Below are 15495 nucleotides of genomic sequence, written 5' to 3'. Positions count from 1 at the left end.
TGTGGATCACAATAAACTGTGGAAAATTCTGAAAGAGAGGGGGATACCAACCACCTAACCTGCCTCTTGAGAAATCTGTATGCAGGTCAGGAAGCAACAGTTAGAACTGGACATGGAACAACAGAATGGTTCCAAATAGGAAAAAGGGGTACATCAAGGCTGTATATTGTCACCCTGCTTATTTAACTTCTGTGCAGAGTACATCATGAGAAATGCTAGACTGGAAGAAACACAAGCTGGAATCAAGATTGCTGGGAGAAATATCAATAACCTCAGATATGCAGATGACACCACCCTTATGGCAGAAAGTGAAGAGGAACGAAAAAGCCTCTTGATGAAAGTGAAACAGGAGAGCGAAAAAGTTGGCTTAAAGCTCAGCATTCAGAAAATGAAGCTCATGGCATCTGGTCCCATCACTTCATGGGAAATAGATGGGGAAACAGAGGAAACAGTGTCAGACTTTATTTTGGGGGGCTCCCAAATCACTGCAGATGGTGACTGCAGCCAGGAAATTAAGACACTTACTCCTTGGAAGAAAAGTTATGACCAATCTAGATAGTATATTCAAAAGCAGAGACATTACTTTGCCGACTAAGGTCCGTCTAGTCAAGGCTATGGTTTTTCCTGTGGTCATGTATGGATGTGAGAGTTGGATTGTGAAGAAGGCTGAGCATCGAAGAATTGATGCTTTTGAACTGCCGTGTTGGAGAAGACTCTTGAGAATCCCTTGGACTGCAAAGACATCCAACCAGTCCATTCTGAAGGAGATCAACCCTGGGATTTCTTTGGAAGGAAAGATGCTAAAGCTGAAACTCCAGTACTTTGGCCACCTCATGTGAAGTGTTGACTCATTGGAAGAGACTCTGCTGCTGGGAGGGATTGGAGGCAGGAGGAGAAGGTGATGACCGAGGATGAGATGGCTGGATGGCATGATGGACTCAATAGACGGGAGTCTGGGTGAGCTCTCGGAGATGATGATGGACAGGGAGGCCTGGCGTGTTGCGATTCATGGGGTTGCAAAGACTCGGATACGACTGAGCGACTGAACTGAACTGAACTGGATAGTGATTATATGTGGGTAAGAAAATTAATGAATGGAATAGGAATGAGGGGGCCTTGGAGAGTGCATAATGTTCAAGTTTCATATCTGGGAAATGGCTCCATGTGTTTTTATTTTCTTTTTGTGATTAATCAAGTTGACAGTCGTGTTTATTGTTTTCTTCTTTATGTCAAGGTTGTATAACTAGAAATTTATGCTGGCATTCTTACAAGGAGAAATACATAGAGCGGTTTTTAAGGACAAAATTATTAAACAGTCTAACATTTCAAAAGAATAAACTTAAGTAATGATAATATATATATGTTTTCCATACATAGTTACATATCACATTTAAAGACTTCAAAATTGTTCAAAACTAATGTAACTTGATTCAGTTTTATTTTGTCATGTAGCCAATAATGAAAACCATTAATTAGATTCAGAAAATATTTTTTAACTTGGAGTTACAATGTGAGAAAAAAAGCTTCTAAAAAGTCAATCCATAATTTAAAGCAAAATGATACATGATCTTAGAAGTCTAAGTTTATTTTGCTTTAGGTTGGTATAGCACATAGCTTATCTTTGTAAATCAGCGATAATACCATGGCATTTAAAAAATTATATTTTAATTAATTATCTCCCTCTTCATGAAGAAAGAAATACTGATTTGTTTACTTAAAAATATATTTATAAAAATTGAAAATTTTATCAGTTCATAAATATTAGATAAGTAAATGTAGTAGAAAATGATTTAAAGTAGAAACAGAGCACTGCTACATAGTAAAGAAAAAAGAAATAATGACATATAATTAAATATCATTAGATCTCTCAAGAGGCCTCGTTGGTGAGAAATCTTAGTAGTATTATGACTCCCTTTTGAATTTGACAGGATATTCTCTTTTCTCAGAATACATGTCCTTTAACAATGGCATTGGTTTCCCTTAGTTTTCCATAAAAGACTAACTTGTTTACGGTTTTGAGAATATTAAATCTTGATTGATACTGCTGTAGGAAACCCTCATTTTTCTGAATCATTTTTTCTGATTTGCAATGGCATAATTTTTTTTGTCTCTGCTTTACTCAGCCTATTTAAAGAGTCTTGAAAGAACACTGACTTCAAATAATCTAATCATTTGAAAGTTTTGGCAAACCAATCAAAGAAATCCAAATGTGAGAAGTGAAGGATTCAGTTTCCTTTTAGTTTAAGGTTTTTAAGTATAAAACTTTACTAAAGCCAAAACTGCAAGAGACTCAGGAGACCCAGGTTCAATTCTAGGTCAGAAAGAACTCTGTAGTAGGAAATGCCACCTACTGCAGTATTGTTGCCTGGAGAATTCCGTGGGCAGAGGAGGCTGGTGGGCTATAGTCCATGAGGCTACAAAGAATCAGACACGACTGAGCACATTACACACAAAGCCAAAAATACCCTGTATGCGAGACAGCAAAAGAGACCCAGATGTATAGAACAGTCTTTTGGACTCTGTGGGAGAGGGAGAGGAAGAGGGTGAGATGACTTGGGAGAATGGCATTGAAACATGTATAATATCATATAAGAAATGAATCACCAGTCTAGGTTCGATGCAGGATATAGGATGCTTGGGGCTGGTGCACTGGGGTGACCCAGAGAGATGATATGGGGAAGGAGGTGAGAGGGGGTGTTCAGGATTGGGAACATATGTACACCCGTGGCAGATTCATGTTGATGTATGGCAAAACCAATACAGTATCGTAAAGTAAAAACAAACAAACAAACAAAAAAAAGCAAACATGGAAGAGCGGGTGGCATATCAAGATATACAAACTCCATTTTTGCAGGCACTGCCAGTTACTGAACTGACAACGAATATATATTTAAAAAATGTGAGTGTTGGGAGGAGGAAAGAAGGTTCTAACTGTTAAGATATAGGAACACTCACACTGGGGCAAACACAAAACACACAGAGAGGATTCCTCCAAATGTCAGAGAGACAAAGGACTAAAAACCTCTCAACCCTCTATCTCCCATATCAGGAAATACAACTGCTAGAAATACTGGTACCCTCAAACACACACACACACACTCATGAAATGAAATGAAATGAAATGAAATGAATTAGATTTAAATGCCCTGTCACTTTTCACATGGCAAGAACTGGATCCTATAATCTGTCACTTGATAGAAATCATTTAATCATCTAAATGCAAAATGAAAACTCAAAATCCACATTCCTGGCACCAGTGTGGACACAATTTCTATGGACAATGAAAATATCAAGGAAAAGCTAACCTGACAATGACTCAAATTAGACTGTAAGAGTGAGAAACAAACAAACAAAAAATTAAACAGAAGACTTAAACAGGATGGCCAATGGATGGTGCGTTGCAGAGTCAGTGCAGATAAGGTGGATTTTCAAGCTACTGGTTTCTACTGGTCCAAGGGTGGGATCGAGATGAGCAATACTGCAGCAGACCACCAGAAATAAGCTGCTAAGGGTAGTTACTACTACTGTTGAAAGCGAAAGTGAAGTCGCTCAGTCGTGTCCGACTCTCTGCGACCCCATGGGCTGTAGCATACCAGGCTCCTCTGTCCATGGGATTTTCCAGGCAATAGCCCTGGAATGGATTGCCATTTCTTTCTCCAGGGGATATTCCCAACCCAGGGATCGAACCCGGGTCTCCCACATTGTAAACAGACGCTTTACCATCTGAGCCACCAGGGAAGTCCTTAGTAGTAGTAAAACTACTAGGTTAAAAACATCTAGCTCGTGAATATCACACTGTTTATTTATACAAAGTGAAAGTGAAGGCACTCAGTCATTTCCCACTCTTTGCAACCATATGGACTGTAGCCCACCAAGCTCCTCCATCCATGGAATTCTCCAGGCAAGAATACTGGAGTGGGTTGCCATTTCCTTCTCCAGGATTTATACAAAGGAACCAACCAATAGATTGATTTCATTTAACAAGGCAAAGCCAAGACTTACCTTAAAAAAAAGGGCAGAGAGGGAAGAAAATTAGCCACAGAGATTTTGGAAATAGTTAAGTCATGCTTGTAATTTATTGATTGACAGATAACAAAGATGTCTGTTTAGACAGTTTATCCTCTAGTACTTTAAGCAAGGAAATGAAAGAAAGCAATTGTAGGCTTATGGATTCTCTAGAAAGTCTTGCAGGTTTGGTTTTGCAGCATATATGTGAAGCTATCTCCAGATAATGCCTTCTGGTACATCTTTCCTTCAGCATCTCAACCTTAGTCAGGCCATGTCTATACTTTTACCTCATCAGAGTTTCTCACTCTGCTGTGCTCTATCTTTCTGTACCAGCCTCTTTAAAGCCCCCTTTACATCTTTGTTTCTCAGAGTGTAAATGATAGGGTTAAGGGTGGGAGTTACAACAGTATACAAAAGGGTTATGAACTTTCCTTGACTGTGGGCATAAGAACTGTTGGGCTGGATATAGACAGCTGTGATGGTTCCATAGAAGAGAGTTACTACCAAGAGGTGGGATCCACAAGTGCCAAGGGCTTTTCGCCAGGCTTGAGCTGACCTGATCCTCATTACTGCTTGAGCAATGCATCCATATGAGATCAAGATAAGTGTCAGAGGGAGGAGGAGAAGCACCAAGGACGCCATGAAGAGCTGCACCTCATTGGCGTGAATGTTTACGCAGGCCAACTTGACCATGGCAGGCACTTCACAGATGAAGTGGTAAATCCTGTGGTTCCCACAGCGGGGCAGCCGAAGGGTGATGGTGCTCTGAATTAGGGTGTTGCCCACTCCACTCAACCATGCCATTCCTACCAGAGACTGGCAAAGTCGTGAGTGCATCACTGTGGCATAATGGAGTGGTCGACAAACAGCAGCATAGCGATCAAACGCCATGACAGCTAGGAGAACACATTCAGTGGATCCCAGCGCTAGGGATACATAGAGTTGAATGGCACAGCCTGTAGGACTGATGGTCTTGTATGGACCACGGAGGTTCCATAGCAGTTGGGGAGCGATGCTGGTGGTAAAGCAGAGGTCAACAAAGGAGAGATGGGTAAGAAAATGATACATGGGTGTGTGGAGCATGGGATCCTGATAAGAGATCAAGATGATTGCTGTGTTGCCAACCAGTGTCAGGAGATAGGAGATTAACACAACCGCAAAGAGGATCTTCTCAAGCTGCGGGTTATCCGAGAAGCCCACCAGTATGAAATCCCCTGCCAAACTCTCATTAATCATCGCCATCACCCTGCTCTTGAAAAGGAGAGAGGCGCATGTGAAAATATAGAAGTCAGATAGTGAGAAACAGTTAAGATCAGAAATACAGTTGGGAGAAACCGATCCTGAACGTGAGATAAGAGGGGTGTGCCATTTGGGGAAAGAGAGAGAACCGTTTGTCTCTAGGAGGAAATTAAAAGTGTACAAGAGCTTACAGAAAACTATTAAACATATGATGACATAAAATGGACCATATAAGAAATGATTAATTATTAATTATTGCTCTGTTCTCCAAAGTGTTTCATTTTTTCTTATAAATCCACCATCTTATTCCCCAATAATATCCTGTAAGCTTGTAAGTTAAAGACAATAAGGAGATGTTATCCAATCAAAAAAATCTTTGTAGACATTCTATCAGTTGTCAATAATAAAAAAAGCAATAAGAATATTTTTTGATGAAAATTATATAATTATTTCCATACTCTATAGTAACACATGCAATTCTTAAAGTCATGCTAAGGGTGAAAAATCTAATCATCATAGAGTTTTAATTAGTTATTAGATACCATCTATATAAATAGTTTCTCTCAATATTTTTTCATAATAAAAAAATGGGTAGATTAAATGGTGTTATAGAGTCTTCAGAGAGAAGCATTGTTGTAAGTTGCAAGTAAATGTTTAGCTCCTCATTAAAAACATTTTGTTTTTAATCAGATATATTATTTTTATATTAATCAAAGGACCCAATGCTACTCAAAAATTTCATTTATTTCATAAAACTTTTTGGAATATTATGAATTTTTCTTTATATAACTTTGTATTATATAGTAGCAGAATATCAAGTCTGTTTGATTCCTTGGTGATATGTCACTAACTTCATAACACTTTCATTTCATAGTAACTGCTGACTCGCTGCTGAAGAATTTGATGATAAGAGACAAAAACGACCATTTTTGGAAAGGAGATAAAGATGCAGTACATTTTAAAAATGACAGCCTCTTTTGGCAAGTGAAGTAGAGAGCGAATAAGAGCTAACTAGTGGATAAGATAAGGAAGGACTATTTTCAGCAGAGGAAGTAGCTTGGTAAGGCTTTAAACCGAAAAAGCATTGAGGAGCTGAGAAATATCTGAGAAATATCACTGAATAAGGAAAATTATGGGCAAAGTGTCTTATGGTTAGACTGCAATAGTAAGCAAACAAAATAATCAAGAGAAGTGTTTGAGATTTGTATTTATTGAAAGCACCTTAAAAGGTTAGCCTTTGAGGGATTTATAAACAGGTCAAGGGGTAATGAATGTCAGGAGGGAGTCAATAACCGACATGTTGTTTTTGTTCATTTGCTAAGTCATGTCCGATTCTTTATGACCTCATGAACTGCAGGATGCCAGGCTTTTCTGTTCATCACTATCTCCTGGAGCTTGCTCAAACTCATGTCCATTAAGTTGGTGATGTCATCCAACTATCTCATCCTCTGTCACCCCCTTCTCCTCTTGCCTTCAATCTTTCCCAGCATCAGAGTCTTTTCCAATGAGTTGGCTCCTTGCATCAGGTGGCCAAAGTATTGGAGCTTCAGCATCAGTCCTTCCAGTGACTATTTGAAGTTGATTTCCTTTAGGACTGACGGGTTTGATCTCCTTGCTGTCCAAGGGACTCTCAAGAGTCTTCTGCAGCACTGCAATTCAAAAGCATCCATTCTTTTGTGCTCATGTTGTTTGTGTTTAAAAAACAGCTGGCCTCAGATTGCAGGATGGAATGACAAGTAGTGAATGAACAAAGGAACTGGTTAGGAGGCTGTTGCAATACTTCAGGAAACAGATGGCTTGGTGGTAGCAGGGAAGATTTGTATTTTAGACACACTCTACAGATTAGTCTAGACAAACTTGAGACTCTGGATGTGGAAAGTGAGAAGGAAGTATCAATAATGGGTCACAGGTTTATTTCTTGAAAACTTGCATGTCATCTACAGAGAAGCATGAAAGCTGAAAAATTTTTGTAGAGAAAATGCTAGATATACATATCTCTGTTGATGATTTTTAAAAAGCTGAATGGATAAGAATGTCAAGCATGATTCAATTCTACTTTTGATTATTTGTCACACATCTTCTTCTTAAGTCATCCAGCTTGGACATACCTCAGTTCAGTTCAGTCACTCAGTCATGTCCGACTCTTTGCGATCCCATGGACTGCAGCATGCCAAGCCTCCCTGTCCATCACCAACTCCCAGAGCTTACTCAAACTCATGTCCATTGTGTCAGTGATGCCATCCAACCATCTCATCCTTTGTTGTCCCCTTCTCCTTCTACCTTCAGTCTTTCCCAGCGTCAGGGTCTTTTCAAATGAGTCGATTCTTCACATCAGGTGGCCAAAATATTGGACTTTCAGCTTCAGCATCAGTCCTTCCAATGAATATACATGGCTGATTTCCTTAGGATGGACTGGTTGGATCTCCTTGCAGTCCAAAGGACTCTCAAGAGTCTTCTCCAACACCACAGTTCAAAAGCATAAATTCTGTGGCACTCAGCTTTCTTTATAGTCCAACTCTCACATCCGTACATGACTACTGGAAAAACCATACCTTTGACTAGATGGGCCTTGGTTGGTAAAGTAATGCCTCTGCTTTGTAATATGCTGCCTATGTTAGTCATAACTTTTCTTCCAAGGAGCAAGCATCTTTTAATTTCATGGCTACAGTCACCATTTGCAGTGATTTTGGAGCCCCCCCCCAAAAAGGTCTGTCACTGTCTCCATCGTTTCCCCATCTATTTGCCATGAAGTGATGTGACCAGATGCCATCATCTTAGTTTTCTGAATGTTGAGTTTTAAGCCAGCTTTTTCACTCTCCTCTTTACCTTTCCTCAAGAGGCTCTTTAGTTCTGCTATAATTGGAAACCTTCAGTACTTTCCCTGACAAAAAAATTGTTCACTTTGCAGTATTCTATCAATTGTATTCATCATTTGGATAACATAACTACCCAAATACAAGTTTGAATGTGATGATTACATTCATGCATTTTAACCAATATATTCTTATTTCATTTAATTTTCTAAGAAGACTTTTTAATTCATATCATCCTAGATGGCAACACATTCTAGATGATCTCATATCTTTTGGTTTGTATTCTTCATTACCTTCCTGTACATGATTGTCAGAATCATACAACAATGGGATATTTATCAAGATACAACTTCTATTTCTTAGAATGTAAAATTGACTTTAAGGCTCTGTACAATTTCAGTTTCCCTTTCTGCTTTCAGAATTATGTCCCATCATTTAGAACTTGTTCTGGCCAAATCAATCTCTCTGTTTCCATAAAGTTATAATGTACTGAAACTGCTTGCTAACTCCAAGTCTCCTCCTTTGAATGTCTTTGAACCCACTTCTTTCACCCTTGACAAACTCTACTTACCTGTTAACGTTCATCTCTATATCAACATCTAAGATGCACTCACATCCTTACTGTACAATATACTTGTCTTCTGAAATCCTGAATTACTTCCTAACACTGTGTCAATATGCATAAGGACCTTTTTCATTAAGCACGGCAAGTGTTATAAAATGGAAAGTAACCTCTTAATGGGCTAAGATATCTATCTTAAATATCTTTTGTATTATCCTTAGCATACAGGTCTTTTTTTTTTTTAACATAGTCAAAGCCAAATAAATATGTTTTGAATAAACTAATAACTTTGCTAATTCTACTAAACTGCTCTTCCCCTGAACTAGCAAAACACATGTCTAAAACATATATTTAAACATAAAGCAACATAGCTACAAATAATAATGTTAATTTAAAAACCTATATCTATTCAACTGCTGTACCAACTCCCCCATTATTTAGTCAGTGAATTTTAATGTCATTAGCAGCAATATCAGAAGACTCATTTTAAAAAATGTAAAGCTCTGAAATATACTTCCCAGAAACGTTAGGGGTTTTCTTAAGATAGATAGGTAGATAGATAAAATCTCCAAGTTTTTCTTCTGATACAGTGATGATGCCCATATATATTTAACTCACTCATTAACCCAATGCCATTCATGCAACTTGTCCCTAGGAAAATAGGATACATGAGCATCACAGTTTACTGCATCCCACATTTTAAACTGCATACATTTAAATTAGGGAACCCTCCTACACTGTTGGTGGGAATGCAAACTAGTACAGCCACTATGGAGAACGGTGTGGAGATTCCTTAAAAAATTGCAAATAGAACTACCTTATGACCCAGCAATCCCACTTCTGGGCATACACACCGAGGAAACCAGAATTGAAAGAGACACCTGTACCCCAATGTTCATTGCAGCACTGTTTATAATAGCCAGGACATGGAAACAACCTAGATGTCCATCAGCAGATGAATGGATAAGAAAGCTGTGGTACATATACACAATGGAGTATTACTCAGCCGTTAAAAAGAATTCATTTGAATCAGTTCTGATGAGATGGATGAAACTGGAGCCGATTATACAGAGTGAAGTAAGCCAGAAAGAAAAACACCAATACAGTATACTAACACATATATATGGAATTTAGGAAGATGGCAATGACGACCCTGTATGCAAGACAGGGAAAGAGACACAGATGTGTATAACGGACTTTTGGACTCAGAGGGAGAGGGAGAGGGTGGGATGATTTGGGAGAATGACATTCTAACATGTATACTATCATGTGAATTGAATCGCCAGTCTATGTCTGACGCAGGATGCAGCATGCTTGGGGCTGGTGCATGGGGATGACCCAGAAAGTTGTTATGGGAAGGGAGGTGGGAGGGGGGCTCATGTTTGGGAATGCATGTAAGAATTAAAGATTTTAAAATTAAAAAAAAAATAAATAAATTAAAAAAATAAATAAAATAAAAATAAAAATTTTCAAAAAAAAAAAAAAAAGAAATTTTTGTGCACACACAGAATAATGGAAGAATAAAGTAATAATCCTTAAAAAAAAATAATAAATATGAATAGAGTCTCTTCAATTCTCTGCCACCCTTGAAAAAATAAAATGATTCCAAGGCTAAGGGGAGGAGAAACACATACATACAAACACAACATAAACATACATATATGTATGAATCCAAATGTATGACTTTATCAGAAGAGTTCATATCTTCAATATCTTAACAAACTGTATAAGTGGAAATAATTTACGAAAGCTAAGAGTGAGAAGGAAATTCTTCCAAATGTAGAGAAAGCACACTTTCTTTGTTTTCTGTTTTGCATTTACCCATCTTAAATGTACATTCTTCAAAATTAAAGGATCTGTACAAACAGCTTACTTCAAATTGAGCTCCCTTCTAAACTAGTAAGTTTACAATGATGTTCAGAAATGAAAACACGTTATAGACAATGGACATGAAAGCTGGGAGAATTATTATTGGCCAGAGTGGCTTGAGGAAGACTGACATGAGTGATTGTAGAAAGTAATTATTATTTTGTCTTTATATAGATAACTTGCAGAATATGTAAATAAGCAAGAGAAAATATGTGGTTCTCGTTATTTCCTCACCTCTGAAAAGTTTGTCCTTCACTCTTCTAACTAGTTAAATAAGCCAGGAAAGTGATGCTTATCCATGAGCTTTCCAAACCACATGATTCTAAATATGTATCTCTAAATCCAAGACCAAGCTGAGGTGGTAGTGTTTATTTCTGGAGCCAGAATAAACTAAAGTTTGTTACTATAGCGGGAATTGATAGCAAGTCTGGAATGGAACCTTAGAGACTTTATATTCCTAATAGGACAATTAATACCAAGCCCAATAGTGACCAAGAACAAAGGTCTCATAGGAAAACTATATGGAAAGAACTACTTCTGATCACACAGATCTTCAGTCTTGAAGACTTATAGACTCCAATGTACATGCTAAAATAAAATCTTAGAAAAGTGAAAATGAAGTTCTCACTCTCAGCACAGTGTATGTATCTTCCCAACCGAGGGGTCAAACTCATGTCTCCCACATTGCATGTAGACGCTTTACTGTCTGAGTCACCAGGGAAGCCCAGTGTATGTGTAGAGGCATGATTTCCATGCAATTATCACCATTACTTTCATGTTTAAATAATCACTGTAGAATCATCAAGAGCTCAGAAGTGGAATACGTGTGCCTGTGTCACAAGTTGAGGCCGCCAACAGGACAGGAGCCTCCCATAGAGGACTCGGGAGTGACACATTTACTCTGGCCAGCGTTTCCAACACTTTTCAAAAGTTTCTCTGGTCAAATAAGTTTGAGAAACTCAGCATATACACTCCTTAGAAATCCACAAAGTACACTGATATGGTAAAGGCAATGCCTGTTTTCATTAGATTTCTTCCAGAATATCCCAAGTTATTTGTCCACAAAACATTTTATTGAGTAATGCTGTGAACATCTTGTGTAAAGAGGATAGTGGAATAAGTTTTCAGGGACATTTAAACAACATTTTACAACAAACATTAATTTTATGGAGAGTAATTATGAAATGTGAGAGTTGGACTATAAAGAAAGCTGAGCATCAAAGAACTGATACTTTTGAAATGTGGTGTTGGAGAAGACTCTTGAGAGTCCCTTGGACTGCAAGGAGATCCAACCAATCCATCCAGAGGAGATCAGTCCTGAGTGTTCATTGGAAGGACTAATGCTAAAGTTGAAACTCCAATACTTTGGCCACCTCATGCGAAGAGTTGACTCATTGGAAAAGACCCTGATGCTGGGAAAGATTGAGGGCAGGAAGAGAAGGGGACGACAGAGGATGAGATGGTTGGATGGCATCACCGACTCAATGAACATGGATTTGGGTGGACTCCAGGTGTTGGTGATGCACAGGGAGGCCTGGCGTGCTGCGGTTCACGGGGTCACAAAGATCAGACATGACTGAGGGACTGAACTGAACTGAATTGAATTATAAAATGTCTGAAGTTACACAGAGGAGGATAAAGGTAATTTTTACCTACTTATGACTCTGAGAGGATCCTGAAATTGGCCCCAGTTTATTATGTCTTACAAAAAAACAAGCTAATAGAAGACATTACATACAAATATGTGAAATTGCTATATATATGTATATATATAAACTATGATGGATTAAAAATAAGGGTGTTATTATATGCAGATGAAATTAAGTTAATAATCTTTCTTGAACAGATTAATTGGTAGATACAAAATAGCCAAAATTATAAATTATTTAAAAACTTAGAAGAGTATGAGAGCTAGGAAATAATAAATAAAAACATTTAAAAATTCTAATATCTTCTCACAGTTTGTAGAAAAATGTTTTAAAGTGATCAGTACAATTTTTTAAATTTAAATTTATTTATTTAAATTGGAGGCTAATTAGTTTACAATATTGTATTGGTTTTGCCATACATCAACATGAATCTGCCACGGCATGTGTTCCCAATCCTGAACCCCCCTCCCACCTCCCTCCCCATACCATCCCTCTGGGTCATCCAAGTGCACCAGCCCCAAGCATCCTGTATCCTGCATCGAACCTGGATTGGCAATTCATTCTTTATATGATATACATGTTTCAATGCCATTCTCCCAAATCATCCCACCTTCTCCCTCTCCCACAGAGTCCAAAAGACTGTTCTATACATCTGTGTCTCTTTTGTTGTCTTGCATACAGTTTGAAAGTAAAGTAAAACATGCACAAAGAACTAAAGCATATCAGAAAAATAATGTGTACACAGAATGTGAAGTCATAAAATTGGTGAAATAGACGTTTTCTACCCTCTTTCCCCCAATAATGGTATTTTTGAGACTTTCTTTATGGAACTCCAGGAATCCAGAGATTCTGGGGATGGAGGCATTGACAAAGGTCAAAGAACAGTTTCACGTTACTTGTGTCACCTCTCCCCCATGGTGGCCCAGTTCATGCCAAGAGAGATGTTCTTGGCCTGTGACTTCTCCCATGAGGAAAAGTGAGACAAGGGAGTGAGTGCCCAGCTTCCTGGGCAGTGTGGGATGCTGCCAAAGAGACCCACTTCTTTTAGAATACTGAGGGCTGTAGCATGACTATTGGGTAGGAAAAGGCTGGGAGAACAGCAGCCAGGGCTCTTGGAGTGCATCAGAGAGACAAGGATCCTACTAACTAAGTTCTGGAGCCCCTTAGGAAGCCTGGCCTTGAGTCACTGAGGATGTCTTATCTGAAGATCCCTCAAAGGGTCCATGGGTATTCCAGAGGCTCTGCATGCCTCAGCCACACACTTCTCTAGCCAGTGGCCATCTTCGTTTATGCACTGGAGGCAAGCCTTAGCAGACGGCTGCAGAGTTTGTGCAGAAAGCTGACCCAACTCTGGGACTGGAAGAAAACACACGAATTTGAGCATTCAATACTGTCTTAGGGAAAGTAAACAGAAGACTATTGGTACCAAGCGAGGCTTTGCACTGTAATGAGAAGGCATACAAACTTAAAATTTTTCTCCCCAAAGGAGACATTTGTCCTTACTGTGTGAGCTGCTATGTGAGTCAGCCATCAGATTGAGTTCCAAGGCAGTAGATGGATTGTTGTTTAGTTGCTGAGTTGTGTGTGACTCTTTGTGACCCCATGGACCACAGCCCGCCAGGCTCCTCTGTCTATGGGATTTCCAAAGTAAGAACACTAAAGTGAGTTGCCATTTCCTCCTCCAGGGGATCTTCCTAAACCAGGAATCGAACCCATGTCTCTTTTATTGGCAGGTGGATTCTTTACCACTGAGCCCCACCAGGGAAGTCCTTGAGCATCTCACTCTCTTTCTGTAGACAATGATTGAAATTAAACTTTCTTTGTATGTACATAAATCTGACTTCTACTATATGGATTTCAGGGTCTCCAGAAAAAGGTCAGTATTGAATAAATCCTGATAACAGTAGAAGGGTAATGAAAAAAAATCAGATATTACCTGGTTTGGCATTATTCTAAGTGACAGGGACAGAGAAGAGAATTTGACTGCAGTTGCTTGTATCCTTACCTCCAGTGAGACCTCTGTATTTATTTCTATATGATTTAGCATTTATTTCTAGACAGAGTATCATTATTTGTCAGTTTAAATATTTGAAAACACTCACAGACCTTAACTACTTCTGATATCTTATTTTCTTAACTGACCCTGAATTTTGTGAACATCTAGTGACATTTTTATGTACATATGTATTTTTGCTTTTCTCTTTTAATCATGGAAAATGAACTGGAGATGAAGATAATAAATGGGAGGGGGGCTAATTATGTATCTGGGTGGCTTCCTTGGTGGCTCAGAGGTTAAAGCGTCTGCCTGCAATGTGGGAAACCTTGGTTCAATCCCTGGGTCGAGAAGGTCCCCTGTAGAAGGAATGGCAAGCCACTCTAGTATTCTTGCCTGGAGAATCCCATGGATGGAGTAGCCTGGTGGGCTACAGTCCATGGGATCTAAAAGAATTGGACACGACTGTGCGATTTCACTTCCACTTTCCCTTTCAATTATGGATCGTGACATCAAATTCTACAAGAGAGAGTGTTGTTGTTACTATTCAGTCGATCAGTCACATCCAACTTTTTGTGACCCCATGGACTGCAGCAATGCCAGGCTTCGCTGTCCTTCACCATCTCCCTGAGCTTGTTCAAACTCATGTCCATTGAATCAGTGATGCCATCCAACCATCTCGTCCTCTGTTGTCCCCTCCTCCTCCTGCCTTCAATCTTTCCCAGCATCAGGGTCTTTTCTAATGTCAACTCTTTGCATTAGGTGGCCAAAGTATTGGCGCTTCAGCATCATCCTTCGAAAGAATACTCAGGATTTATTTCTTTAGGATTGACTGGTTGGATCTCCTTGCAGTCCAAGGGACTCTCAAAAGTTTTCTCCAACACCACAGTTCAAAAGCATCAGTTCTTCAGTGTCCGGTCTTCTCTATGCTCCAACTCTCACAGCCATATATGACCACTGGAAAACCAATAGCTTGACTAGATGGACCTTTGTCGGCAAAGTAATGTCTCTGCTTTTGAATACACTGTCTAGGTTTGTCATAGGTTTTTTTCCAAGAAGCAAGTGTCTGTTAATTTCATGGCTGCAGTCACCATCTGCAGTGATTTTGGAGCCCAAGAAAATAAAGTCTGTCACTGATTCTACTGTTTCCCCATCTACTTGCCATGAAGTGATGGGACCAGATGCCATAATCTTTGTTTTTTGAATATTGACTTTTAAGCCAACTTTTTCATTCTCCTCTTTCACCCTCATCAGTAGGCTCTTTAGTTCCTCTTCAACTTCTGCCATAAGGGTGGTGTCATCTGCATATCTGGGTTATTGATATTTCTCCTGGCAAACTTGATTCTCAGCTTGTGCTTCATC

General features: G+C 39.0%; 1 protein-coding gene across 1 annotated transcript; it reads right to left on the bottom strand.

Moving 5' to 3' along the window:
- Positions 1-4299: 4299 nt before the first annotated feature.
- LOC138425171 (olfactory receptor 2G3-like) lies at positions 4300-5250 on the bottom strand. Its single transcript, XM_069562774.1, has one exon. The coding sequence runs from the start codon at positions 5248-5250 to the stop codon at positions 4300-4302; it is 951 nt and encodes a 316-aa protein (XP_069418875.1).
- Between the last annotated feature and the right edge of the window lie 10245 nt (positions 5251-15495).

This window comes from Ovis canadensis, chromosome 20 (assembly GCF_042477335.2).
Source record: "Ovis canadensis isolate MfBH-ARS-UI-01 breed Bighorn chromosome 20, ARS-UI_OviCan_v2, whole genome shotgun sequence".
Taxonomy (NCBI): domain Eukaryota; kingdom Metazoa; phylum Chordata; class Mammalia; order Artiodactyla; family Bovidae; genus Ovis; species Ovis canadensis.
The sequence above is the reverse complement of the archived record's forward strand: the minus strand, read 5'-3'. Positions and strand labels throughout refer to the sequence as shown.

Bases quoted from the DNA above. Each gene is read 5' to 3' on its own strand.
- LOC138425171 (XM_069562774.1), bottom strand. From the start codon at position 5,250: ATGGCGATGATTAATGAGAGTTTGGCAGGGGATTTCATACTGGTGGGC.